General features: G+C 37.6%; 5 protein-coding genes across 5 annotated transcripts; 2 read left to right on the forward strand and 3 right to left on the reverse strand.

Annotated features, from left to right (window-relative positions):
• Positions 1–383: 383 nt before the first annotated feature.
• On the forward strand, positions 384–14,576 carry LOC145909703 (uncharacterized). The gene is made up of 25 exons (XM_082997058.1): positions 384–794; positions 1,164–1,265; positions 1,932–2,093; positions 2,538–2,590; positions 2,796–2,974; positions 3,831–4,030; positions 4,948–5,052; positions 5,381–5,476; positions 5,934–6,139; positions 6,872–7,040; positions 7,669–7,716; positions 7,822–7,948; positions 8,632–8,795; positions 9,696–9,749; positions 9,978–10,022; positions 10,213–10,317; positions 10,795–10,935; positions 11,471–11,560; positions 11,984–12,073; positions 12,458–12,686; positions 12,992–13,174; positions 13,260–13,361; positions 13,696–13,809; positions 14,258–14,343; positions 14,433–14,576. The coding sequence occupies exons 1-25, from the start codon at positions 384–386 to the stop codon at positions 14,574–14,576; spliced, it is 3,405 nt and encodes a 1,134-aa protein (XP_082853184.1).
• Positions 14,577–14,885: 309 nt separating this feature from the next.
• LOC145908332 (uncharacterized) lies at positions 14,886–22,178 on the reverse strand. The gene is made up of 15 exons (XM_082995589.1): positions 22,148–22,178; positions 21,179–21,303; positions 20,908–20,961; positions 20,439–20,628; positions 20,098–20,252; positions 19,580–19,672; positions 19,311–19,471; positions 18,941–19,047; positions 18,332–18,457; positions 17,575–17,738; positions 17,090–17,275; positions 16,304–16,527; positions 15,983–16,070; positions 15,800–15,902; positions 14,886–15,649 (listed from the first exon to the last, which is right to left on the reverse strand). The coding sequence occupies exons 1-15, from the start codon at positions 22,176–22,178 to the stop codon at positions 15,636–15,638; spliced, it is 1,821 nt and encodes a 606-aa protein (XP_082851715.1). The 3' UTR covers positions 14,886–15,635.
• LOC145908335 (NADH dehydrogenase [ubiquinone] 1 alpha subcomplex subunit 13-like) lies at positions 21,344–22,018 on the reverse strand. The gene has a single exon (XM_082995591.1). The coding sequence runs from the start codon at positions 21,976–21,978 to the stop codon at positions 21,514–21,516; it is 465 nt and encodes a 154-aa protein (XP_082851717.1). The 5' UTR covers positions 21,979–22,018; the 3' UTR covers positions 21,344–21,513.
• Positions 22,179–22,196: 18 nt separating the features above from the next.
• LOC145908334 (CCA tRNA nucleotidyltransferase 1, mitochondrial-like) lies at positions 22,197–23,921 on the reverse strand. Its single transcript, XM_082995590.1, has one exon. It carries the CDS (start codon positions 23,670–23,672, stop codon positions 22,197–22,199), a length of 1,476 nt encoding a protein of 491 aa, XP_082851716.1. The 5' UTR covers positions 23,673–23,921.
• A 1,941-nt stretch (positions 23,922–25,862) lies between these two features.
• LOC145909035 (protein phosphatase 1 regulatory subunit 3B-like) lies at positions 25,863–26,759 on the forward strand. The gene is made up of 2 exons (XM_082996356.1): positions 25,863–26,082; positions 26,188–26,759. Exons 1-2 carry the CDS (start codon positions 25,906–25,908, stop codon positions 26,701–26,703), a joined length of 693 nt encoding a protein of 230 aa, XP_082852482.1. The 5' UTR covers positions 25,863–25,905; the 3' UTR covers positions 26,704–26,759.
• The last annotated feature ends 677 nt before the right edge of the window (positions 26,760–27,436 follow it).

The raw sequence follows: 27,436 nt of genomic DNA on the forward strand, positions 1-27,436 counted from the left end.
GCCAAGCATGTTTTCCGTATGTGTGGGTGGAAAAAACATTAACGTCACTTGCGTCAAATCACGTGTTTTGCGTCAGGCCACTACGTTACGTCACGTGCCAAGAACGTAAGAGCGACGACGCCCAGTTTATTGCATAGAAATAGTATGTATACTTTTCTCAGCGGTGTTTAGTTGCTTAATTGAATACATCTTCAATAAAACCTTTTACTAGTACAAGTTTGCTTGAAAACCCGTTTTAATAAAAAAATTGTCTGTGATACGTTTACGGTTTTTATTGTTTTGTAACAATCGAATTTGTGTTGTTTTGTTGCATGTACAAAATTGTTCCAAGTGTGCACGTTTTACGTTCTACACGTTTAAAGTTACCTGCCACCATCTTCAAAATGTGGCGATTTGGTTTGAGTGGAGATGATAAGGCAAAGGAAGGAAAGGCAAAGGAAGGAAAGGCAAAGGAAGGAAAAGCAAAGAAAACTAAAGAAAGAACAGAACGAAAAAAAATATCAATAACAGACAAAAACGCAGAAAAAAAGAAGTCCCTAAAAATGTTGGCGCCGTCTAATTTGGCACAAGCGAAAGACAGAAGAGGTTCTATCATGGCTGCGGAACATTTGATAATGAGAAGAAGTTCAAGAGCAAGTCGCCAATTCAATCCATTGGAATTCGCCGGTTTGTCGCATGTTGCTGCTGGGGCAATTCCTCTGGATATGCCAAAATCTGTCCAGAAATACAGACGCAGCTCCATTGTTACAAACAGACTGAACAAAGTTAAAGAAATTCAAGATAGAGTTAACAAGGTTCCAATGCGTTCATTACTTCTTTTGTTATCTCGTATATACAGGAAGGGAATAGTTTATAGTGGTTCCCAACCTTACTTGGCTCACAGCACCCATGATAATTTTATGATGATTTTGAGGCAACCAATACTGACAAATCAAAGAGCGACCGCCACAAACGCTGCAATCAGTGTTTCTATCTTATTCCAGAATCTAGATAGTCGATTTTGTTCATAATTATAAACTTAATGTGCACTCAAAATAGCATTACTTCACTGTAAAAAAATATTTTTTGATTGTTTTGGCTTCAAAAAAAAACTAGGTGATCCCAGTTGCAGATGTGCCCTTTTCCAGTTTCGGTTCAACAAATATTTGATTGTGATGTCATAGGCAGTAAAAGATTACGAAACTGTTCCGATCGAGGACGCAGCAGAAGCCAATTACTTGATCAAAGACATCGAAGAAAATCTGTTTAACATCGAAGACGACATGGTAGAAAGCATGTGTTGTGATATTGGTGATGTATTTTTATGTAAAGTCCCACCCTATGTAAGACACAACTCAATTCAAACGCAAAGTTAACTTGTAATAGCAAGGTGAACACATACGGCTTAACTCATGGCGTAGACTGTATTGCCAGCCGAAGTTTTGGTGGAGGCAGAATATGTTTTTGGTATAAGTGATAACAGAGTAAAAGATTTCGAACGAACCGCGAAACAGCGAACAACTGGTTGTGGTGTGTGTGTGGGGGGGGGGGGGGGTAATATTTAATAGAATTTGAGCCACAAAATTTGGGAGGGGTCATGGCCCCTTGCCCTCCTTATTCGGAAATTGTTTTGGTAAAAATTGAGCCACAAAATGGACAAAATCAGCGGTTTGCCAGTAGAGCTTTTTTATTTTACCAATGGAACAATTACATTTTTGAACTTTGACCCTACACATCCTCTAAATTCTTAAAGATTCCAACTACCCCCCCTTTTCTTTTGTTGTGGTGAAGATAATCAGGTTAAGAAGCACTGATTCGTAATATCACAGTCAGTTTCAAAGCATTTGCCCACATATTTTCAATGACCAAAATCAGTGACCTCGTTGAAATAACTTTTATTACCAAATATAGGTTCCTGCCGATTGAAACAATAATTGTTTGTTTTTTGCAAGTTGCGAATCAACGTCTCAATACTGTTGGAGAAGTTCCGCAAGATGTCGCTGCAGCTCAAGGACGACATGAGATATTTGAACGCGAGCAGAACCGGGGACAGGAAACGAGAGTTGCTGGAATCGTTGCAAACTTGGATGGATGAAGATCACTTCGACGACCTTGTCAGTATTGTTTAACTCGTATTACACAACAAATTACGCAGAAACGTCACAATTCCCGAAAAACTGCTGATTAATTTTTCAGCATTTATTATTTAAGAATCGACCATAGTTTTTCACTTGAAATGTTGTTGTGTTATAGATTTGAATAGTATTAGATTCGATACGTGTAACAATGATTTCAGATTTAAATATGCGCCTTACCTGTCTCTGTTTGCTTGAAGTTCTATTCTGACACTTTGAGTCGCCCTCGCACAACCCATGTTGATAAAAAGTTGCGAAATAATCAGTTTGTCTTAAAGTGATGAGATATTACAAAAGATTTAAGATTTATTAAATAAGCTTACAAAGTCCGATGCATTTTCGGCTTATGTTTCTTATACAAAAGAACTAAATCCTGTGCATAAAAACAGCGACCATCTGCTTGTTAAAGTTGTGCTTCAACAGGAAGACGATGAGCCAAGAAGCGATTCGCCAATCGCTGACTCGGATATGGTCACGTGAGTAATCGTTATAATAAGATTTCTATGTGTAGTAGACATTTGCGCATAGCAGACCCTGCAATTATTGCCAAGGTCAGATCAGTTCACTTTATGTATGTTCTGTGTATGATGACTTTGAAAAATTTAAGCTGCAAATGCCACATGAACTGGTTCGGCTTTTTGTACAGTTTAAAACTTTAAAACTTCAATACTGTGCTTTCAGTGGTTACATAACTCAAGTGGAGTTGAACATGAAAAAGGTTGCTGGCTTGGAGGATAAAATCAAACAACTTAAGTCACACGGAGGCGACACCGTTCACCTTGAGAGGCAGCGGAAGAATTTGCAGCGTCAACTTAACCAAGATGTTCTCGATTCTGAGTTTCGACGAAGGCACAGCAAGGGTTCGTTATTTTTGTCGCGAAAAAACCCGAAAAAATTACGCTGGATTTTCTTGTCCAAGAAATTCAAATTCGATTTCGGTTTCAAATAACACAGGAAAAAGGTGATGCGGAGGGATTTTAACCCAATACTGTTTTCCCTGAGAAATAAAATGAACCTTTCCGTTCTAATGTAAACATATTAAAAAGTCCTGACAGTGTGTTTGCACTTGGAAATGTTATTGATGATATCTGGCAACGAAATAGCGCCGATAATCTTAGGATTTCTCCCCTGAAAGGGAAACAGTTTTGTGGCCACATTAGTCACTATTTTTTGATAAACCGTAGTGAAAAATCAAGCTCCCGGTGGGGTTTGAACTCACGACGTTTAGCACACCGGGCAATATGATGGATGACATCCCCAAGTAACAGCTACATTAGCGAGACAAACACTGCTTCTGCGTTTACGAAACTGTAGCTTTTACGTTTTAGCAATAATATTTATTATGTTGAGCTGCAGAATTGATTGCTATCAAATGAAAAAACAAAAACGTCAAAGTTCAGTCAAATAGTTAAAATTGTTTAAAATATTTATTGCATAATTCGAAAGATGTTATTTAATTGCTTCGAATTCCTCTATTAAATATTAATGAGAACGTTTCAATTGAAAAGCCATGAGCGTTTTAATTTTTTGCGTTCCGACGCGAATTTAGTTAAAAAATTGACCTATTACTTGTGTTTCTTTACACACCGTCCCGAACTAACAATATAATTGTTAATTTCATAAGTGAAGCCGAAAACGTGCGTCAACCCAGCCTTAGAATGATGTTTTCGATAGTTTTGTAATAATAAGCGTTTTGTATTCCGACGGCTTTAACAGCAGATTCGGGAAAAAAGCAGGAATTCACGTACCTGAAAAACGCCGCCAACGAGATTTACGACTTGTTGAATCGAACCCGTATGGAGGGCATGGCAGAATCTCATCATTTTGAGGATAATTTGAAAAAAATCTTGGCGCAGATGGAGGAGAAAGATCGGGATATTGAATACTTGGAGAAGAGAGTGAACCAGCAAAAACTGGTTAGCAAAATTTGTCCCGTTTTACTGAGGTTATTTGCGGTTTGACCTTGAAGATGTTAACTGGAAACTTTTGCATTTAATACCAAGATTAAAAAACATTCTTTCATGTTTTTGCGACAAACGTGTTTGAATTATCTGCTCTCTGTTTCAAACCATATTTCGTTGTGACATTTGGTGATTTCTAGACCATCTTTTGAAAGAACTCCTGGTTATTTATATCAGCATTAGGGATTACTTGTATAATATTACACGTGTATGACGTCACCCCATGGCAAGCTATAGGATCAGCTCTTTAATAACTACCTTTATTTCATCTCAGCTATAGCGGTATACCGTATAGATCACTTACATTTTAAGACATTGAGATCCAGGGTTAATCAGACGTATTATTATATATCACTACGAACAAAAACTCATTGAACCATTCAGTTAATAAGCAAAGTGGAGCCAATAATATGAATTGTGTATAAGCTGCAGACAGATGGCCACTGTTTCGACCTAAAAGGTCCCGTCAGTGTTGATGGTGTGACTATCAGACGACTTTGCTGACCAACCAGCTGCACCAGCTGCACTGATGAGACCTTTTAGGTCGAAACAGTGGCCATCTGTCTGCAGTTTATACACAATTCATTTAGTTAATATTGTTGAAAATTAGCAATTCGTTTTTCCTTTGGCCAGCACGGCCGGGTAGCCACCTTCAGTCACATGCAACTTGTCGCAAACTATCACCTCCCAGTGCGACTGGCTGCGATCCAACGACAGACGGTGATTCTCCGTGAGGAAATCATCTTTACATGGGCGCCTGACTCGATAAACTTTATGGTTTTATCGGTGCCCATGACATTTTATGTTTCATGTACTTTGTAACTTTGCGTGCAAATAAGAAAAAAAATAATTCAAAGGTGTTTTTTATTTAGCTGGTGAAGCAATGGTACAACGACTACGAGAAGCTTCAGAACGATCATTTTCTCACAAAGGATGAAGTTTTAGTGGAGAGAAAACAAACCAAGCGACTCCAATCGGTGTGCGAATAAAACGCTTTGCACAAATCGGGCCCTCGTGGGTTCAAGCAAAGTTTACTTTTACCTTTTAGTCAGAAATAGAGCTGTATTATATCAAAGCACGTGGAAGCAAAGGAGGTTGAACAGTTAAAAATGTACTGCTCTTCTGGCATAAACGTACTGTATACGACGTTTCGTCTGCCATGTGGCGAGACTTCATCAGGTTAAACAGTTTTAACAAACTTTTTTTGCATGTTGGGAACAGAAATAGCTACTTATGACAAGACGACGTCATGGGATTTTTATGGAATATTGAATGAATTTTATTTTATTTTTTACTTTTGTTCAGGAAATCGAAAAAATAAAAAAACAATCGACGGAATCGGATAAAAAGAAAAAAGCGTCGAAAAGTGAAAAAGAAAATAAAAGTAAAGACGCAGAGCAGGTAGAAAAGATGAGTTTGTTTGCCTGCGTGGATCCTATGTGTTTGCATTGCGGATAGGGTATTTATGTAAATTAATTAGTTTCAAAATACGATGGATATTTACAAGGAAATAACAAGATTTACAATAAACCATACGGGGAGAAATTAATTACAATTTATGAAACCAACTTTTGTGCAAATAAATCGTAATTTTTTTTAACAACAACACAGAAATTGAATATAATGTTTTTGTTGCTGCCAGGCATATTTGTAACTTAATAATCTGTTCTTCTGGCAAAGAGGAAGCCTTGTTGAATAACAGGCGAAACGTCGGTGAATAAAGTTACGTTTTATCTTTGCCAGAAGAACAGATTATTAAGTTACGGAAATTAAATCCCAATAACTTTCCAAAAGTGTGCTGTGCGCATTTTTTCGTTGAATTTCTCATTTTATTTTTCGACAAAAATCCACGCAACAGATTAACGTCATCAAGCAGAAGTTGGAGGTGGTCACGTGGACGTTGAAGGAGAAGGATGAGCAGATCGAAGAGCAACATCGTCACATCCAACAACTGAAGAGCGCATTGAGGAAGAACAGTTCCTTCCACCTCAACCCGACCGAAGCTCTCTACCGACCAGTGGAAAGAGAACCTTCGAAAAGTTCAAACGGGAAAAGAGAAACTCCGTGAGAAAAGTTGTTTCAAAAAAGGGGATGTACCGAAAACGAAACCGATTATTTGTAGCGGGTCGAGTGTTTTACGACTGTTTGACAATCAATGACGTCAACGGGTAAACTCCGTAAGAAAGTGGATTCAAACACGTTTAGATATGAACACTGTTACCAGTTCCCATCACACCCGAGTTGAGAATTTATTTCTTTTGACGCAACTTAATGTTGTGAACCCACGTGCCAGGGGTTCGGGAGGGGGCGACTGGAGTAATCGCACCCCAAGGATTTGTCATGACTTAAATACGGTGGTGATAAAAAAGGTTGTTTGTCTGGTGCATGCATTGCTCTCTACTTCTCTTGCAACCAAAATCGCCTTAATTGTGCCACCATGAGTTTTCACCGATGAAAAATCAACACTACTTGCTGTGGAAAAAATATTTTAACTTCAAGAAAACGAACTGTGCTATTTTTTCCATTTCATCTTGAAATCTCAGTCAGCAAATATTTACAACTCTAAAAAACACGCAGAAAATGAGAAGTTGATTTTTTCTGTTGACAAAAAGAAAGCAAAATAAATTATAATTTGGAGTTCCTGCATTAAACGAAACCTGAATATGAGGTGATTCGTTCCTATTGGAGTTTCCACGTTTTAAGGGAAGGTTAACATTCGTTTGTGGAGAAACACCTAAGACGATTATTTCCAGATGACAGAGTTTTGCTCCCGACTGAGGAACTTTTTTTTCGCAGACCGAGCAACCACAATTTGAACCCCGTTGAGGTGAGTATCAGCAACCGGGGGGTTCCCCCGCCCACCCCCAGCACGGCGGGAGGGACCCGGGAGGAGCTGGAAGTTCTCAGGTCCAGGATCGCTTCGCTCGAAAAGGAGAAACAGATCCTCCAGGAGCGAACGAAAAAGGTTCTTTTGGTGTTGGTTTAACTTAATTGTTTCGACGCGATCTGCGAGTTTTGATGCAAAAAGATGCTCGTAACTATATTTTTAATGCGACTTATAAGATCATAACATTTGCACGAAATGCAAACGTTACGATAGCAAAGAAACGAAATATCTTTTGTTTCTTTGCAAACGGTGTTTATTGAAATTTATGCACTTTTGGGCACATGAAACTTGACAAACGTGTGTCGTTGTTGCTAAATTTTTTGCGACCCAGAAAAATTAGTTCTGTTTTATGGTTGCTGGTTAAACTTATACCGGAATTTTTCTGTGTTAAAGTAATTTACTATGGAGCACTGGGGCGGTGTTTAAAACCACAAACGTTTGGCTCCCATCATAATTTCGGACTGCCCCATTGTCACCATAAATATAACGTATAGAGAGCCAATAAAGAACTGTGTGGTTTACTACGATTTTGTCAGCCAAATAGCTTCCGTTTTAAGGTGGCTATATAGTCGCCTTTAATCGAACTATAGGTAAAGCCTCAAAGTGGAAGTCTTGTTTGGCTGTTTAGCTGACAGGATCGAAACTGGGTGCATTGTCCGCATCCAAAATATGACGTGATAATGAATTTTCAATGTTATTGTTCCAGGAATCAGAAACTCACTTGACAATCACAAAAGTGGAAACCAAGTACAAGGTGAGTGAACTTGAACAAGTTTAAATCCTATTTGCCTGAAACTAGGAGCTTTACTAACTTGATTGTGTTTAATGTACTATATCAGGATATCCCTCTTTTTCGCAGAGGGCATTTTTTGATCAAAACACACAAACCGAATCAGGCGAGACCCAAGATGACGTCACTCCTGCTGTCCAAATGACGTCACAAGAAACACAAACAAAATCAGTACCCACGATGCAATATAAGACAGGTAATATAACATCATCATAAAGTATTAGTAGTGTTTGGTTAAACTTGTATTTCCAGCATTATTCTGGTTAGATAACATATAGGGTCGATCCTATGAACATTCTAGAACATTCGAACAATTTAACCCGAAGTCTAAGATCAAAAATCTAAAATAACCCACAAAGGGTGATGGACGATGCGATTTATTTTTGATAGCTGACAAGACAGGACAGATTTGTCGGTACCACTTAGTAAACAGGCTGATTCCAGTTGTCTGAATGCGCTACTGCTGCAGTTGCTTGAATATTCCTGATACTCAATTTGTATAAAAATCAAGTCTTAGGTGCAAAAAAAAACAGGCCTTAACTAGTTTAAAAAGGAAAGTCCAAGCTAGTTGGCTATACCAATGCCGAACCAGACGTTTCAAACACCAACGTGTTCATTATCAGTGATAGAGAAGATAACAAACCAAATCTCATTTGATATTTAACAACATATGGGAAAATATGTTTCCGGGATTGTCTTATTTAAATACAATTAATCTCCATACATGTGGTCAATAACAATGGGTAGAGATCGTTGCAACTGAGGAACGGAAATGTTCATAATTCCCGAAATCGATTTCCAGGATTTCATGTTGTACTTTACAAAAAAATTATAATTCAAAATTTAGTCAAAATACGTTTTGTTTTTATCGTGACTCAGCAAAAGAAAGGAGGAATTTGTATCAAGTCGCCCAAGAGATGAGTCAGCAATTGGGACCGAAGTGGATCGAATCGGCGAAAGTGCTGAAGGATCTTGAAATGGACGATATTCGGGAATTGGAACAAGGGGTTGTTTGTCAGCAAGATTATATCCGTATATTTTCTGTGGGTACTTTTTACAGAATATTTGAACAAGCTTTTTGGATTTTATATTATTTTTAACACTGTATCTCTATGGATCTGTCTCTGAATTTTTAAATTACAAAATTTAAGTAATGTTATTGAGGTGCAGATAGGTGTACACACTGTTTCGACGTGAAAAGCCTCATCAGTGCAACTGGTGATTGCGGCCACTGGACTATGTTTTACACTAGCAGGCGCATAAATTTCCATATTGTCGTGCGTTTTGATCAACGTCGAGCCTTGGGTACCCAAATAGGCACCACCGTGGGACGCAATATTGCTTGAACAGTGCGTACTACAGTCTGCAGCTCAATGATTACGTTATGGCCCTGTTTGCTACGTTTCGGTCAATACGGATTCCACTTGGTGCACGTTCGCGCATTTTCCTTTCGTTGGACCGGAACGTCGAATTTCATAGAAAGCCTAAGGAGTTTTTGAGTTGAATTCTGCCTGGTCAGCAACAAACTGGGTTGTAACATGAAAGTGTAAAATTTATGGACAAAAGAAAAACATATCAAAGCGCGCGAGCTTTTAACAATAGGTTGTTTCAAACTGGGTCATTGGCGATAGGACAAAAAAATCAAATTTATAGTTTCGTAAGCTTTCGCGTTTGAAATACTTTGTTCTTCCGTCAAATATTATTTGTTTTCCAATACCTCCGCGCTTGGTCGGAAAAATTGAAGTAACGTAAGAAAACGCGAGGCCAAATTTACAAACGGGGGCCGCGGAACAACAAGTTTCGAAAACCCTATTGTAGAACGCGCATTATTATAGCGTGCATTATTAGTTTTGTTTCAATTTTCCACCTTAATCTGAAGAACTATGATTGTGACGTCACAATATACAGAATGCTTTGACTGTCTCGTGTTCTAATTCATCCAGGGTTCGCCCCAAGAAGAGGAAGATGACGTCAACGACGCCGCAGAAAAACAAAAGGTAGAACGGGGTTAAAATTGAACACCGACCTACAGTTGTGTTAATTCGCCAATTCCACATAACAGACACATGTAATGTCAAATTCCTTAACCTTATGAAGCTTTGCGTTCACAATCGATATCTTTTAGGGAAGAAAGAGCTATTTTGTCGCTGTAACTTTCACTGACTCTGTAGCTTGTTGATCAAGTTCTGCCTAACGAATTTTTTTTTCACTTTTCATTGCCACAGATTCACGAACTTCAGGAGGCAAGAGATGAACTCATATCATGCAGGGTATGAAATATGTGATTGGAACTCACGAACAATAACACTACTTTTCATGTGATAAGTTTATTATTGCATCCGAAACCCATTTAACTCTAACTACCTTTTGCTAAAATTCTCCTCTTGCTCTAAATGAAAGTTAAACGTAGTTTTTCGTTGTAAATCACTTGATGAACACCTTGACGTCATTTCTGGTCAGGTGACCACCAGCATTCGGGAGCTTGCGGGCGAAATGTTAGGGGGGAAGGACCCCCTGTTATTGGAGGAAAGTAACCTGGCGAGCATCAACACAATGCATAGTGAGGTAATAATACGGGGTATTCTACACTAAAAAAGTATTGGTTTCGAACATGACAAAATGTCGATTCACAAAGCTTGATTTATTTATAACCCATGCAATACAGTGTTTCTCAAACTTATTTTGTCTGCGAAACCCTGCAAGTTAACATGGGACTCCCAGAACGTCAAATACACATAAACGTTTTTCATCAAAATTGTCATCTTTTGAGCTTTGTTCTGATGTGTTTATTGCTCAAAGGCTAAGCAGACATATTCAAAGGTCTCAAAAATCAGATAGTATCTCATGGAACCTTTCATGTTTGGCACCCACGACCCACTGTGACAAAAGTTGGTCCAATGAAATATTTAAAGTATTTGTTTAAAAAATAACTCACGAATAAATCGCATAAACGAAACTTATCCAAGAATACAAGCGCACAAAAATTCAAACTTTTTTTTTCTTGTTGCTTTAAGCATTAACAAGTTTATGACGTCATAATAGATGGAAAATATGATGAAGAGTGTGACGGGATTTGTGAACAAAGCGCAAGCTGTGATTGGTTGTCAGACGGGGATGATGAACGAAGCGAACGAAGAGATTAAAAAGAACCTCCCACTCAACGTTCAAAAGCAACTGGAAAAGGTTGGAGGGTGTTGGTTCAAATCCCGGCGGAAACGAGTTATTTGTTCGCATTCAAAGCAAGGGATTTTAATACGTTTTGTCTTCCTGTTAAAAACTTGGTCTAAAGATAAGCATGAGGCCTTTCAAAAATAACTTCTAGTATTAAATGTGTGAGAATCTGAATCACAATTGCGGAAGATTCAGTTATTATGTACAAAAAGCGCTTGCTTAACAGGGGTAGCTTGGTATAATTGATTTAAGAAATACTGATGATGCCAACAAACACAGGCCAAATTTATCTAACAATTGAAAACCTTGTGAAACAAACGACTCAGGATTTGTTACAGAAGTTGTTGAATGTTTTCGCGACAAAGTCATTGGTGGCCGTGGAGCTGTCAGGAGATTTTGATAAAATAAAATAGGGTGGGAATATTTAGGAAAATTTTAAACTGAAAAACAAACTGGATTTTGAACAAAAAAATGGCACCTAATACTCTTATTCTCAGAACTCCTGTTAAAAAATACTGTTGAGATTAACTTTATTGTGTTCGATCAGAACAAATCGAAGGGTGGAATTCCTTCACAAACAAGTTTGCCGTGTTCCGAACACAGCCAGGAATGGAAGGACATGAGTTTGACGGAACAAGTAGGTTTTGGTTAGGTTAGAAAGTATTCGTTTACTTCTGATTTCGGGTAGTATTCAGATTCTTCTGGTTTTGAGTAGTATTCGGTAACTATTGGTTTCAGGTAGTATTCAGTTACTTTTGGTTCCGGATAATATTCGATTACTTTTGGTTTCGGGTAGTTTTCGATTACTACTAATTTCGGGTAATATTCTAATTAATATTACAAAACAAACAAGAATTTAAAGACACAACAAGAGTGCATGAAATCCTATTATGCGACTGGTGACATCCTGATGGCTAAAAGTTACAACACAAACTTAAGTCTGCAAGCAGAGCCACCAAAAATTAGCTCAAAAATATCTTTTCAGGCCATTTTTATTTTGTTTGTGATCTGTCTGGATTTCAAAAGAAAGAGGAAAACCGCAAATAAACATTTTGTTTAGATTCGTTGCAAGTTGAAGGTGGTGGAAGAATCGATGAAGACGAATATTAATGAAGTTATGAACGTTTACATCAATGAAGTCGCAAAACAAGTTGGTATTTGTAGAAAATTAACACATCTTCTGTTATCACAACCTTAAAATGGCTAAAAAAAGTAAGACCGTGGTAAAAAATATATTCAATCGCACTTATTTGCACGCAGTTCAACATGTCTTGAAATTTAGTAAGCTGCAGACAGGGTGTGTACACGCACTGTTTCGACCTGTGAGGTCTCATCAGTCCAGCTGTTGCAGTGGCACTGTGCTAGCTTTTACACTAGCAGGCACACTAGATTCCACTTTGTGGTACCTGTCCGGTCAACGTCTTGAAATTTACATCAGCAATATATCACAAACGCTGTCGTTATTGTTTCGCAATAAGAGACGTAAAAGACAAGAATGTCATAGCATCTCAAAAGATTACGTCATTGTATTAAGCACGCGGAGTACAGCGATATCCACACATCGATTCAAGACGATTCACGGCTTGAAATTAAGAAAGTTGTGGGCGATCCGGGATCAGCCGTGCGTAACATGCAAAATAAGGTCGAATCATCGGTGCGTTACATGGCAAGGGTCACTCGCGCGGAAAGGGGTCCAACCAATCAGCTTCCGCGACACATTTCAACAGCTCAAGTTCAGGAAATGGGCGAAGGAGCGAATCTGGGTAAATTTCCCGCGTCTTTTGATAAAATTTAAATAGTGGAAAGAATTGCGAGGAACGAGGGTTCAAACCTCACCGGGAGCATGACTTTTCATATCTAGGTTAAACAAGTCAGTAAACCTATCGCAATACGATAGCTGTGATCGCCAAGCAAGGACCTGGGCAGTGGGGCGATCCTTCCAATCATGTCATTGCATGAAATGTTACTGCGTTGTAGGTTAAACTTATGAACAAATCGTTATTAGTGTACATGAATCTTGTCGTGAAATGAATGAGTGACGTTATTTGACCTGTTAACACATGTGAAGCCCACCAACACGCCGGACGACAAGTCGGCACTTGGACAGCGGTTGGCAGAAGGCCCACAAGGGTTTTCCACGCTCAAACTGCACCCGAGGAACCACAACAACCGCTCTCACTTTTTGGACACGCGGCAACTGCGGCTCAAAAAAAATCCCAACAGCAAACGAAACCTTCCACGACTGACGGAGGTACGACGTTACTTTGTTTAAGGAAACGAGTCGCTCGCGAAAGCTCGTGCTGTCAAATAGTAAACTTGTGTCGCGTGACATACAGGCGGCCGGGGAGGAGGTAGACCACGTGACTTCCAGTTGGCGCGCGTTCGACGAGCGAAATTAAAACCGGAACTCCGTGGGTTGGGAATGATCGTGAAGAGTAGTAAGTAGAAGAAATATCCGGTAATCCGACTTCTAGCTGCGATCCTAATCGGAACCTTTACAATTTGTACAAAACACGTGTCGCTAGTGGTTCGATAGTACGAGGGTAACGAGAAGTCACAGCGATATTAGAATTGAATTGAACACATGAGAGGCTGACAGAGGGCATCGTGACTCACAAACTGTTAATTTTCCTTCTTATCCGCTCCATCAATATCGCCAATTGAAAACTATCTTAAGGCAGATCCCACATGCAAATGTCGGCAATTTCAGATGCATCGGAGTGTGAAATATTTTTCGTCGAAATTGTACTTGTTTTCCCGGAATTTTTTTAGCTGGAGTGCAGAGAGATGTTCCGCAAACGATTGCAGCAACTGGTTTGAACCGGATCGGTTCAATTGGCGCAGGACCGATTCCAATTCCGCTGACGCAATCTTACCAAGATCCAAGTAAGTGTGAAAATTGGTTTTCAATAAATAATTTCATAGCAAACTTGGACAAGTATTCCCTGGATCGTCGAATTACAGCTAAATTTCGATAATTCCAAATGAATTTGAAAACTGAGTGAGCTCTAATTTTAGTTCTAACCTAATTAGTTCTGAATTTACATTGAATTGTTTTGTGTCGGAAATTTTTATTCCAATCTTATTTATAAACGCCTAACAAAATCTACTAAAATCTACGCAGAAATAATTTCAGTTTCGAAAAGAAAACTTAATATTATTTAAAACTATCAACGAAAAAATATTTCCTGGCGTTAATTTTCGCACACGTGATTGTTCAAACTTCGTGTGTTTCTCATGTAAGTTTCAAATTCACCAACAAACGAAGCTATTAATTGCCTGGACTGGTTACGTTAAAGTTTACTCGTGTTTCGTCACGTGACTAACATTTCAGGGCCGAGATTAAGATTTGGGGAGAATCGCGGGGAGGAACTGATGACCTTCTCCGACATTCAACAACAACTTACTGTGCAAGCTGCTGTGAGTTATTTCAATCAAAACAACGGGACAACATTTATTTCTCACTTTTGCTGATCCAAGGCAGCAGGGTACAGTTATTTTATTTTCAGAAACCTCAACAAACGCGACGAACCGGAACAATCGAACGTTTTCGCTCGACCCCAACCCCCCACCAACCCATAGGTCCTACCATGATCATTTCCCATGCGGCCAAACAAGCGGCGAGGGATATAAAATTACCGAAAATATTTTGATGATAAATGAGAAAAAAACGGCAATCGTGGATCGTTGATGGCTAGCTGACTGAAAAGGGCAAATAATTATGCACTTAAACTGCAACAAACACGCTGAAAATCGCTCTGGCAACAGCACATGCGTTCCTGTTCATTTAACCCCATGCGTCACCGGTTTGCTTTGTTACGTGCCTTTATTTATGACAGAGCCAAAAGAGCAAAACTTTTTTTGATAGAAATACTGATATGTGGTCTGTGGCAGAAAAGCCTTGGTTTAACAATACATGGATTGTTCAGAGACTGCTCACTACACAACACAGTTGCTCAATTTCATGTATTGTGTATTCAAAATAATTGCTTGATCAAAAATGCCCTCGTGCATAGAAAGATTATTCTTTGGAATATTCAATATCGAAAATGTGAAAATTACAATGGTTTCACAAACTCGATTTGTTTAACACTGGAAAAAATACTGAATCGAAAAAATCACACGTACCTTTATGGCGAAACAACGGACCTTTGTTAAACAACGCAACGACCTCAATAGACGCCAAAAATATTTGCATGAAAAAATCTCTAATATTACAAGCAATTACAACAATAATAATCACCTTATATGTGAAAAGAACAGATGAAGAGCACTTAACGGTTAGTATTTAGGCATCGCAAGCATCAGAAAATCAAAAGCACGGTGATTGGTCGATAAAGACGTAGAATTGTTCACCGCTACAATGAAACACACGCCGCAGCACCAACGTTACACGAAATATGAAGATTAACAGGTCAGCGTTGGTTCATTTAAGACAACGTCCCTGAATAAAACCACCAAGAATTGCACCAATATATGAATTGTGTCCACTTGGTCCTTATGTTTCTATAAACGGTTTTGTTAATTATCGCACAAAGGTCTGTGTATTCTCTCCTCTAGTTCACAAGATCTTCCCGAGAAGACCTTGCTCTGTACAGTCCCATTGAGAAGCAATATTTTTTTTTTATCTTTGAAGAATTTTAGGTCCCTTTGCAACTCATTAGAACCAAGCAACGGTCGTTGGGAAACAAGCGGAACAATTGCCAGATGCACTATTGCAGAAAGCCTTGAAAACAGGATTACTTTGGCTTAACCAGCTTAATTGTAAAACCTACAGTTTTGAGGGTTAATGGAAAACTAACAACACTTCAAAACAACAATTTTGATCAATTAACAGAAAATTGAAGACCACCGACCAATTTTGATTTCTATTTACTCAGCATGTTAATGGTAAGAGGTGGTGGCTTTAAAGTAATTTTTCGTTCTACATATTCAGCTACTTGAAAGATGAGGTCTTCCCTCCACCAGGATGACATTATCTGAAATATCATTATTTATCAATTTGAAGGTGGGCTCAATCCGATGACCGTTATGTTTTATGATATATGAGGGGTTTTACCTGTAGTCCGATGGGTAAACCTGATTGGTTGTAACCAACAGGAATTGAAAGACCTGGAATTCCTGTGAAGTTTCCTAGACCTGAAAACCTAAAATTATCGTTGATCAAATTAAAAATAGATGAGTTGTTGGTAGTAAATTATTAAGTTTTGCGATACATGATTTTGGTTAAATATGATATAATGAGTTGTATTGTATTTAATTATTTCTTTTAACATGAAGACCAACGCATCTAAATCGTGCTTTATAAATGAATTTGAACAGAAAAAAACAATATGTGCAAAACAAGCTGAGTTATTAAGTGTGTATTTAGCTGTTGTACCTCATATTCATGGTATCTTGATTTCCATTTGCAGCTCCATATTTTAAATCTCCAGGGTGAATCTCAGGTGCTGCATGAGCAGCTGTTGGGGTGACAAAAACATCAACTTGACTAAAAACCTCTTTCATTATGGAAATGTTTCTTGTACGCTGCTTGTTAGCTTGTATGTAATCGAATGCAGTTATATGTTGGGCCATGTTGAACAGGAGCCTGTTTGGAAGTGTCTGAAATAGTCGTTAAATAACGGTGTCATGTGAAACTCAAACAGAACGGCAATTTTTTTTGTAAATAGGCCACAAAAAGGGTACAGTTTCAAACAAGATTATTGCAATGACTTGATGTAATATGAAGTGTCAAATTTGGGTAATCCCCTGCAATTTGGATGATTATTAAGTAGTCTTCCATGTAAAAAACTCTTGGATTTTGATACAAATTTAACACTTTTCATCAATTGAATCAACAATTGAAACAGGTATTTAATACAGACAATTAAATATATGTTTCTGGAGGATGTGAAGGTTGCCTGACAAGTCATTTGCTTGCACACCACAGTGTACTTTGGCCACAATATACCACGTGAAACCGCTAAGCTTCTGTAGTACGTTGTTCGAGCCTGATTAGCCCAGGGTCGTGAGTTCAAATCTCACCGGGAGCTGGAAAAAATGGCTGATCCAGCTTGGCTGCAAAGCCTGCAAGCCCATTTCTGGAAATTTTGACCATTCAACACCAGCAAACAGAAGGATTTGAACACTATTTTTGCAATTCAAAAAACCCATCAATTCTCACCCATTGTTCATAGTGATTGTTGTAATATTTGTTTCCGGACGTTGTCATCTCCGAAAGAATGGCTATTCTGTGACCAATGATGCATTGATCCAATTCCGCAATTTCAAACTCAACTATTTCAGCTCCAGAGTGCTTCAAGTGTTGAAAAGCTCTGTTGCAACTTTCGAGTACGTCAGGTTTGCAATGCTGAACACACAACATTGATATTACTTGAATCGACATAAATATAAAAGAAAATGCATAGAAAAACATGGTAAACTTTTTTTAAATTTGAAGTTGTAAAGTCATCAAGGATTCCGTTAACTTAAGATTAAACAGCTTGTATGAAATGTACAACTTTATTTTTTGGGTTTTTAAAACACAATTTTTATATATGAATAAATTCGATATAAGCCTGCTTAAGCATCAACAAAACCAACATGTTATTCAAGCTTCAAATTCATGTTTTATTTGAAAAAGACTAAAAATGTGAGCAAAACTATCACCTCAAAGTAACGACGATCAATCCCAATTTTTAATCCAGTGAGATCGTCTGCAAATGTAGGCAGAAGAACAGGGGGTTGGGTTGAACCCTGGGGGTATTTAGGGTCGGCACCAGCAAGTAGGGAGAAGATGGCTGCAGTATCTCTCACATTCCCACAAATTGGACCTTACGAAAAAAATTTAAACACATTTTAGGAGAAGTTTAAATGTTTTATTTGTAAAACTATTGAGTCATTTTAACATATAATGTCATGTGGCAGTGATTCCACTTTTTTCTATTGTGTTCTTGACCTAGAGTGTCTTGCCCTTGTAGTCAGTTTGTAGTGTAAGGAACAGTGGTGTTTTGATAAATATATTTTAACTTTATTAAAATAACACATGATAAAGTTCCGGGCCCAACTCTGTGTCTAAGACCAATTGTTTATTTGTTTTGTGGTCTACTAATAGATTTTGCTTTTTCAGTTTTGAGAAAAGGTTTATAGAATTAGAGCCCCTTTTAATGTTTTGTTTATGCTTCAGCTTTGGCCACTCCTTCACAATTGTAGAAACCATTTTATTCTTAGAAAAGCAATTGAAATTAATTATGGTCATTAAGATGTAGACAGTAGTGGACACCGTTTCAACCAATCCGATCTCATCAGTGTAGCTGGTGACTAAAGCAGTGTCCACTTTCTGCAACCCATTAATTATATTGAAACTATTCAGAAATCAAAAATTGAAGCAAAGATGAAAACATTACAACTGAAAGATTTCACTAACCACAGTGAGAGACAGTATTTGCGTGACCGTGCATTCCACCAGCTGAAATTCTGCCATAAGTTGGTTTTAATCCAAAAACTCCACAATAAGAAGCTGGAATTCTTACAGAACCACCACCATCGGAACCTAGGTTTTTGGGATCAAAGGTTTAGATTCCAAGTGAAAACAGCTACAAGAAAATATATATTAGGAAAAGTGGGAAGGCATTTATGTTACATTTCATCTGACAAATGAAAGTTTGTATCATCAGAATCACCTGATAACTTTATGGCCAACAAAGATTTAGTAACAGATTTTTTTGATGTAATTTGTTTGATAAATTTCACACATGCTTGTAGGCACAGCAGTATCACTTATTTAAATCGAACAAGCTAAATAAAAAAACAACAATATGGACAAATATTCCAGATAATTAGCCACTAGTTCTCATTAAACACAACAAAAATTGTTACATTTCATCAAAGCAGTCAACAAGAAAGTTAATGTTGGGAAGAGCGAGACACATTTATGTTGTAGTTCACTAACAATGTGGTTAACAATGTTGAGCAGAAATAGAAAAAAGAGAACATTAAGGAGAGAAAAATCAAAAACATTAGCAAAAATTCAAACCTAGCGCCACGGAAACAAGGCCGCACGAAACAGCAGCAGCAGAGCCTGAAGAGCTCCCTCCAGTGAAATGTTTTTCACTGTATGGGTTGTGACATCGTCCATAACCTCTGCAAAAAAAATAAAAAAATTTTGATTATTTAAATGCAAAAACATTTTTTTTAAATAAAAACACTTAAATTTGATGATAATTTTTCATCAATTTAATTCTGTCAACATATGATGTCTATTATATGGACTGAAATTGTGATCAGCATTCTTTAAAATTACCACTATGTGTTGTTTGTATAAAATCAAAAAACTGTTAGTAGTTACCACACAGTTAAACAAAAGAGAATATTATGATTGAAACTGTTTTTTTTTATTTGTTTACTTATTTGTATTGTTTCCATTCGTTCCAAGGCCGAACTCGTGCATGTTCGCTACAGCGAAAATAACAGCACCAAGCTTGCGTAACTTAGCAACCACGCTGCAATCTTCTTTGCAGCTGTTGTGTGAAAGAAAAGTTGTTCCACTACTACAAGTCAAACCTTTCTGCATAAATAACACAGTGAAATTATTAATCAATGCACACCGATAAGATAAACTCAGAAAAATTCAGTTTTTTGAATATGAAAAGCACGAACAAAAATGAAAACCTACCGCAGGATATTCGTCTTTCACAATAACAAGAATCCCATCAATAGGAGACAAAGTTGACTTGTTTTTGTATCTTTCTGTTGAAGCTTTGGCCATCTGCAAAATATACGCACAAAGAGATATGAAACACAAAAGTTCATCAGTTTAATTAGAACTGTGGGGTGATATTGGTGTGACTAAAGGCATTAAGTACCATCAAGATCAGGGTTTTTTTTCAATGAGGGTCAATATTATTCAGGTATATACAGATGTCCGGGCCAGACTTTTTTTCTTTGTAGTTTTTAGGCAAAAAATTTAATACACAACAACTCGACTAAACAACAATCGTTTTGTTTTCCATACTAACATTTTTTTAAGAATATTTGTTTCATTTAAAAATGCCTAATTCAACACAATTTACAGTTACGGGTCACATAAAATGCCAAAGCGAGCCACATTTGTCCTGCAGGACACACTCAGGACACCCCTGATTTTGATTAAAAATGTCAAAAATCAGAATAAAATACATTGAAAAAAGTTACCTCCTTGACACTTTCAGCATCAAAGTCGATCACAATGTTGTACTTTTTAAGCTGTTTCAAAGCATTAAGGGACCTTTCTGCCATCTCATTTGGAGTCAATGAACCATCTTTGTACAGGGAGACAATCTCTCCAATTGACACAAACTTAAAGGTCTCTTCAATAAGATTACATTTTGTTGAACAACGCAGTAATGTTTCATGCAAAACCATGATTGGATCACGCCACTGGACAGGTCCCCACTTACTTGGCAATCGCAGCTATGGCATTTTTCAGATAATTATAACGATTCCAAAAAACAATACTTTGTGTTTTGATCAAATAATGTGAAACAGGAACTTACTAGATGTTTGATTGTTGCTGATAAGCTTTTCAATATCTTGGTCATTAAAAGGGGGAATTTTTTGGTCGTGTTTGGGCTGCATGTAAGCGGTCGGGTAAAAGGTGGGCATTTCTTCAAAGTGAGTTGAGCGAAAAGAGAAAAATTCCGCTCTTTCATCCAAAAATTTCACCAACCAAAAGTGGCCGAAGAACTAAAAGCAATAAACAATTACTTAAAACAAAAGAATATTTTAACATTAACAAAATACTGAGAACAAACAGACAGGCCCATATAAGCCGAAAATAAATTAATCATTTCAATCTATTTGTCATCAGAATTATAGGTAAATTCGTTTGTTAGTGTTCCTTTGTATAAAATTGTATACAATTATCAATTTAAACATCCTATCTAAACTTAGACACATTTTAATGCAATAATGTAATTCGTTATCTTTTTACCCCACTAGTTATCTGCTAGGGAAGTAACTTACTGAACTTGTCAACTTGATTGCAATCTTCAATAAGAAACCTCTTGCAGGTTTAATCTAGTAAAAAAATGTTTCAAATTGTATTACTGATAAATGTTTAAAAACAAAAAAAAGATAACATCATAATAGTATATATATTTTAAATTTCTTTGTATATTTTAAATGTATTTTGGAAACACCTGGCTATATTTCTACAATAAGGTTTTAAAGTGTGATTTAAGCATAATTTCACAACAAAATTTATGTTGGAAATTACAAAGCAAAAAAAACTCACAGGGATATTTTTCTTTGTGTAACTTTTGTCATCATAACAATCTTTCTTGCGATTGACGAAACTTTTTGGTCCACGTCCATATCGTCGCACAAAAATAAACCAAAACAAAACTGAACAAATTAACACTGAGGCGAGAATCTCCATTTATATTTTTTTCTACCACACCTAACACACACACAAATATATGCCGATCTTATTTCATACAAATTATGTCTCAGAATAAAACAGAAGACATAATGATACATTATACTTTTTTCAAAATGTTTTATGTTTTGGTTTGAAAATAAAGCATGCAAGAGTTTATTGAAATTGTGAAAAACACTAAAGAAATGAGTTTAAGGTCCACATTTTGGTACAGTTGCCATCTGGTAGTAGAAGTACACAGAGTGCATAAAAGTATCTGACCACTGAAATTTTGGAAAAACAAATCTCTTTGTATTTTGGTTCACTGCGCGGTCGCCAGCTTTGTGCTCTGGGCAAAAACCAGTGCCCACAATATTTAGGGCTTCAGATTCAATTGTCTCCTTGAGAATCTGAAGTTGATGACGATCTTTCTCTGCATCCATGAGAGGAACAAGCAACTTCTCTGCTAGAAGACTCTCCTCTTGCTCTTTGATGAACAGTTTGCGTTGTCGCTTGTGCAAGTACGATGCAGAGATTGTATATGCTGCCGCCAATCCAAGCAACACATAACCGGAGGGGCCGCGCACGGGAAGGTTGCGCTTATACGGAATGCTACCATAACCACCAGGTGGCGGCATATCCTGTCGGTATTTCAGATTTTTCCAACCGGCAGACATTTTGGTCCTATTTGAAAACCTAACCTTTAAATCAAAACAATTGTTGGCATGCTACCATAATAACCTTGCATGCAAAATAGTATAAATATTAGGATAGCATCGGATATTCCATTTATTTACTTTTCAAACGATGTTAATATATTTTGGGACTTGACGTAGTTTAAGTGACATGCTGCAACGTTTAGTTGACAATAAAACATTAAAATTAAATAATCATCTTATTTTCTCCTTCGTTTTGGTGGAAAGGTAATGGTTTTTTTAGGATAGAGTTTTCGTAACTCATTCCAGTCTGTTGAATTGTCAAAGCTAGCCAGAAGCTCATTTTTAGTCAGGGTGTAACCACTGGTTTTCCATTTTTGAAACAAAATCCAGACTGCGATTGAGACTTGCTTTCCCTTCAGATTTCCATGTGAAGCAACTACACCACCAGACAGGGGGAATTTGGGAGGTATTATGTGAGTAAAGTAATCCAATGCCTCAATGTCACCAGCAAACTTCATAAGTTCACGAACGTATGTAATTTGTGGACTTTGATTTGGCTCAGTAATCATTAAATCAATGTAGGCTTTAAACCGATCGCCACCTGTAGGCAGGTTGCACTTGTGTAGCACAATGAATAACAATACATAATACTCAGAATTTGACAATTTCATCCTGTTACTAAACATTTCAATTTCATCCGTGGTGTTGACGATTGCAGCTATTGGAGAAATGTACTGCATGTTTGTTTTTTTCATGAAGCTACATACCCTTTCTAATTGTTGAACATCATAGTTATTTGGTAAGCATAACAAAGGAAACAATCCACATTCCTGCATCATTTTTAAGGTTTCAGCAACAAGCCTTCCATTCAAAATCAACTTCAACTCCGTCCAAATTCTTTCTCCGGAAATTTTCAACATACCAGTTGAATTTTCGGAAATTGTCAGTAAGGTTGCTTTGTCATGTACTGTGGTCTCTGTTGCAACTCTAGCAAAAAAACGAAAATATCGCATAATCCTCAAAAAGTCTTCTTTGATCCGTTCATCAGCTTCTCCTACAAATCGAACTCTCCTCTTTTCCAAATCGGATTTTCCATCAAAATAATCAATCAACTTTCCCTCCAAGGTTAAAAACATTGAGTTGAAGGTCAAGTCACGACGAGAGGCATCAAGATACCAATCATGAGTGAAAACCACTTCAGCGTGTCTGCCATCAGTGGTCTTGTCAATTCGTAAAGTGGTCACTTCAAAGTTTTCTTCCGCAATGCGACAGGTAACAGTTCCATGCCCTATTCCATTGGTTGATATTATTCGAATTCCTTTTTTTTCGAACATTTCAAGCATTTGTTCTGGAGTTGCAACAGTTGCCAAGTCCAGATCATGGGGTTGTTTGTTCATCAGCAGATCACGAACAACTCCACCACAGAGACGCAATTCATAGTTGTTTGTCTCAAAGAGTTCTTGCAAAATTTTAAAACCCTCAGTAAAAAGGCTTTGAAACTGGGGTGAGTTCAAGGTCACACTTGACACAGGGTTAGAACTTTCACCAGAGGCATGGCTGGGTAACATTTGTACGGCAGCTTTGCTTGAAAACAACTTGCTTAAAGGCAATTGTCTCAGCAGTTTTGGCTGAGCATGAGTGTAATGCTTGTTAATTACTTTACTCCAAAGTTGAGCCCTTGTTGTTTCCGAAACACAACGACGTGTCCACATTACACACTTGTAATACGTTGGTTTGGCCAATTGCTCTAAAGAAATTTGAAAAATAGGTTCTGTATTTCAGTCAAAAATATTAAAAAAACATGACGTCATCATCTAAACAAAAACAACAGTGGACTTTTTTAGCAAAATTGCAATTGCCAACACCAAAAATATATTACTCACAAACAGATGACAATAGTGTCCACGCACAATTGATGATCAGCAGCGCACAAAAAAATATCTGAATTACAAGATTATTTCCCATACACAAAAAATGATAATTTTATTTTATTGCAAAAACGCCACATTAGCAACTTTCTCCACATAAACTTCGGATGACACAACTACGTACACAATCGAAGGGATTGTAGTTGACAAAACTTTGGACGTAGTTAGCTCGTCACTTTTACAAAGTAGAAGCAGCTTGATTTTTTTTAAATGTTACCAGGCTGACCTTTCATCGATAGCATAGTCAAAAATTATTTTTAATATGGTACATATTTAAAGTCGACTATAAACATGATACGAATATAATGACATGAGTTCAAAAAGCTTTGCCTCGTCAGATGTTTTTGCACAATATTGCACGCGTAGCCCCAATAACCATCAGGGTCACCAACCGTGTTCATTTTTTGAAAAAACGTTTTTTGATTTTTCTTATTAGCATTAAGCAACAAACAAGCACGCTAGTTTGCGCCTCCATGTGTGCTTATTTCTTCATAAAATACGGATTATTAGTTATATCGCGAATTGCTGGACGTTTTTTGTCCTTTCTGCCGTCGAACTCAGTACGCTTCCGTTGACTTTTTGCGTTTGTAGTGAACACAGCAGTGTTATAATAATAAAAAATACGAACCTAAACGATAATAACCGCGAGGAGTAAGTCTCGCCGGATGGCAGACAAAACGTCGGTTTCAAACAAACACTTTAGAAACTAAGTGCCAGAAGAGCAATTCCGATTAACTAAACGTTGATATAGGTATTTGTTAATGCTTTCCATGTGCGAATGGTTAACTTATATTAAAAATCTTTCGACAACGTCCGCTCTAACTCAAAAACAATAACCGTGCATCTAAACTATTGTAACTTGTTGGACCGCCCTCTAACATGCCTTGCGAGTGCCTGTGACCAGTGCTACTGTATATAATGAATTGTGTTTGCTTGTGTTGTGGTGGAGGTACAGGTGAACCCACCCATTCTGTGGTGATCTCACTTATTTTATTTTATTGTGGTTTCACCTCGACTGCTGTCGTGCGTTTGTGTCATCTTCAATAAAGATTGTTATAACTGATAGCATATGTACGGAGATTTAGAAGAATACCCATAAAAACACCATGCGTTAAAATCTTGATTTTATACGCTCCACAAAGGTATTTTTGGAAGACAATTTTTTGATAAATTCAGGACTATGAAATTAACTTTTTTATGGCAAAAGTTATCTATATTTAATTTGCCGATTCAAATCCGCTCTGCTTTGTAAAATCGGAAAACTTTGTAAAATCGGAAACTTTGAATAATTTAAGGGGCGCATTTAGAAAATATTTTTTGCGTTTTAAAGCCTGAGTCCAGTCCCGTATGTACAGAACAGTGCATTTAGGCTCATGTGAACTTACCTTTAATACTACTATTTGATGAAAAATATGTTGACTTTGATTTTATAGACAACTGGCAAGCTTAAATTTAAACAATGTGGAGCCAATAATATGAATTGTGTATAAGCTGCAGACAGATGGCCACTGTTTCGACCTAAAAGGTCTCATCAGTGCAGCTGGTGTGACTATTAAATTTAAACATTTCGCATGTGTCAAGTTTTTAGGCAGGATATATAGTGACTTAGGTCTATGTTTTTCAACAGGGTAATTCAATCTGTGTTCGTTTAATTACGCAGGTTAGTAAAGAGCGATTCTGCAGCTGTATTGATTTACAAAGTCCCAGAGTGGCTTAACTTGAGCGGGGGATTAAGCCGAGCGTTAAGTTAAGCGAGGTTTCTACTCACCACCCTAAAAACTGATTTTCAACTAAAAAAACCTCACAGTTAGGTGGATTTATATTCATACGTCACAGCGTTTCATTGATGACAAAACAAAGGCTGAGTTAACGTGGTCTGTGCAATTTGACCCTAATAATAACCTGATTAACAAAGCAAACACAACAACAAACTATTGGAAATTAAGTAAGCTGTTTTGAAGGAGGAATGTTCGGCAATACATAAAATGGACTTAGTTGAAAGGGATTACGGCACGAAATGGTGAATGAGGATGTAATATCAGTAAATGACAAAGACGATGGAATAGTTGGAAATAAATCGGAAACCCTGCGATCGAGTTTGTCAGAATCTTTATGTCGGGACGAAAATTTCTTGACCAGGAAGCGTGGAAAAAGCGTTTCATTTGCTGACAATCGTGGTTTGAAACTCGAGGAGGTAATTTATAGTGTTATGGTCCAAAAATTATAAAATTTAACCAATTACGTTGTTCTAACACCTAAAGCACGCAAAACACTTGACAAAAACGCATAATCATTTTAGATTCGCGAATTCGACGGTTCGACCGATTTCACTATCCATCGATCTCTCTCCTCTATGACGTCACAAGAGGTATCGCGCCCTACGCCGGAAATCTCCCGCTACTTCCTTCTATTTCCCCAGCCTTCTGTAAATTACCGCAATTTTATGCGAAATCTGTGGAGTCAAAATGTTTGCCTTAACTTAGCCTGGATCCGCAAAGAGCACCTCGTCATCTCCGTGTTCGTCGTCAACCTTGATTACGTCAAAGAAGTCGCCGCGCGCGTCACGTTTGACTCGTGGAAAACATTTCAACACTTCACAGCCAAGTTTTCGCATTCGGAAAACGAGCACGTCGATGTTTTTGATTTGGATTTCCCGATTCCACGTCACTGCCGAAAGGTTAATTTTTGCATCCGCTATCGGTGCAAAGGCGAATTTTTCTGGGACAATAATCGCGGTCTCAATTATTGTGTGGCGGCCCACATGACAATGCCTGGCGACGACTTCGGCGACGACACCGCCGCCTTCGTCACGTGATCTACTACTGAACAACGCGATTTTCGAAAAAAATTGCGCATTTACTCTCAAACAAGTCCTGCATGACCTTGCCTGTTTATCCAGTGCTTAAATAATATCTGTTTTCTGTTTATCATAGCGCACTTATTACATTCAAGCAGTTCAGTCATTCCTGCATGGTCGATCATTGCGCACCTGGGCAAGAATGGAGGTTTAACAGACCATGATATATTTTATTCTAAAAACAAAAAATGACGAACTGGCTTAATTACTTTCAGCTTAGAACAGAGTTTGTTTTCTTGCCGATGAGAAAGGAAACGAACTCAATGGGTTTTCGTAATTGTTGTTAAAGAATTCATTATTTTTGCCATCAGTCTTTAAGTATGGACCACCTCAGTTAGAGGTGCCTCGTTTCAATGTCGTGGGAAAAGTTGGAGCGCAACTAACCAACTTTTGAGGAGCTTAACGCATTTTTTTCCTTAATCAATGTGTTGCCTTACGACTATTGCACTCATGCACTGATGAAAAAGGTATTATTTTGGCAGCCCAGGTTTTATGAAACTGTAGTTGTAATATATTTAAAAAATCGAAATTTTGGGGTTTGCCATTCAGGGATGACTGCATTACCGGTTCATGAAAGTTTTACGCCATTAACTGAAGTGATACTCATTAAATCCCAGCAGTTTTCTGTCTTAAATGCACTAGACATGAATTTTAACAGGTTTGAAACTTAGAGAGCTGTGACTTTCATAGA

The sequence above is a fragment of the Ascidia mentula genome, chromosome 7 (genome assembly GCF_947561715.1).
Source record: "Ascidia mentula chromosome 7, kaAscMent1.1, whole genome shotgun sequence".
Classification (NCBI taxonomy): domain Eukaryota; kingdom Metazoa; phylum Chordata; class Ascidiacea; order Phlebobranchia; family Ascidiidae; genus Ascidia; species Ascidia mentula.

Excerpts from the sequence above, each read along its gene's own strand:
- LOC145909703 (XM_082997058.1), top strand. The coding sequence starts at position 384 with ATGTGGCGATTTGGTTTGAGTGGAGATGATAAGGCAAAGGAAGGAAAG. Across the intron at positions 1,266-1,931 it reads TTAACATCGAAGACGACATG|TTGCGAATCAACGTCTCAAT; the intron begins GTAGAAAGCATG and ends GTTTTTTGCAAG. Across the intron at positions 7,041-7,668 it reads TCCAGGAGCGAACGAAAAAG|GAATCAGAAACTCACTTGAC; the intron begins GTTCTTTTGGTG and ends TTATTGTTCCAG.
- LOC145908335 (XM_082995591.1), bottom strand. The coding sequence starts at position 21,978 with ATGTCTGCCGGTTGGAAAAATCTGAAATACCGACAGGATATGCCGCCA.
- LOC145908332 (XM_082995589.1), bottom strand. The coding sequence starts at position 22,178 with ATGTTTTATTGTCAACTAAACGTTGCAGCAT. Across the intron at positions 20,253-20,438 it reads CAGCAACAATCAAACATCTA|AGACCTTTAAGTTTGTGTCA; the intron begins GTAAGTTCCTGT and ends ATCTTATTGAAG. Across the intron at positions 19,673-20,097 it reads ATGCTGAAAGTGTCAAGGAG|ATGGCCAAAGCTTCAACAGA; the intron begins GTAACTTTTTTC and ends TATATTTTGCAG.
- LOC145908334 (XM_082995590.1), bottom strand. The coding sequence starts at position 23,672 with ATGTGGACACGTCGTTGTGTTTCGGAAACAACAAGGGCTCAACTTTGG.
- LOC145909035 (XM_082996356.1), top strand. The coding sequence starts at position 25,906 with ATGGTGAATGAGGATGTAATATCAGTAAATGACAAAGACGATGGAATA. Across the intron at positions 26,083-26,187 it reads GTGGTTTGAAACTCGAGGAG|ATTCGCGAATTCGACGGTTC; the intron begins GTAATTTATAGT and ends TAATCATTTTAG.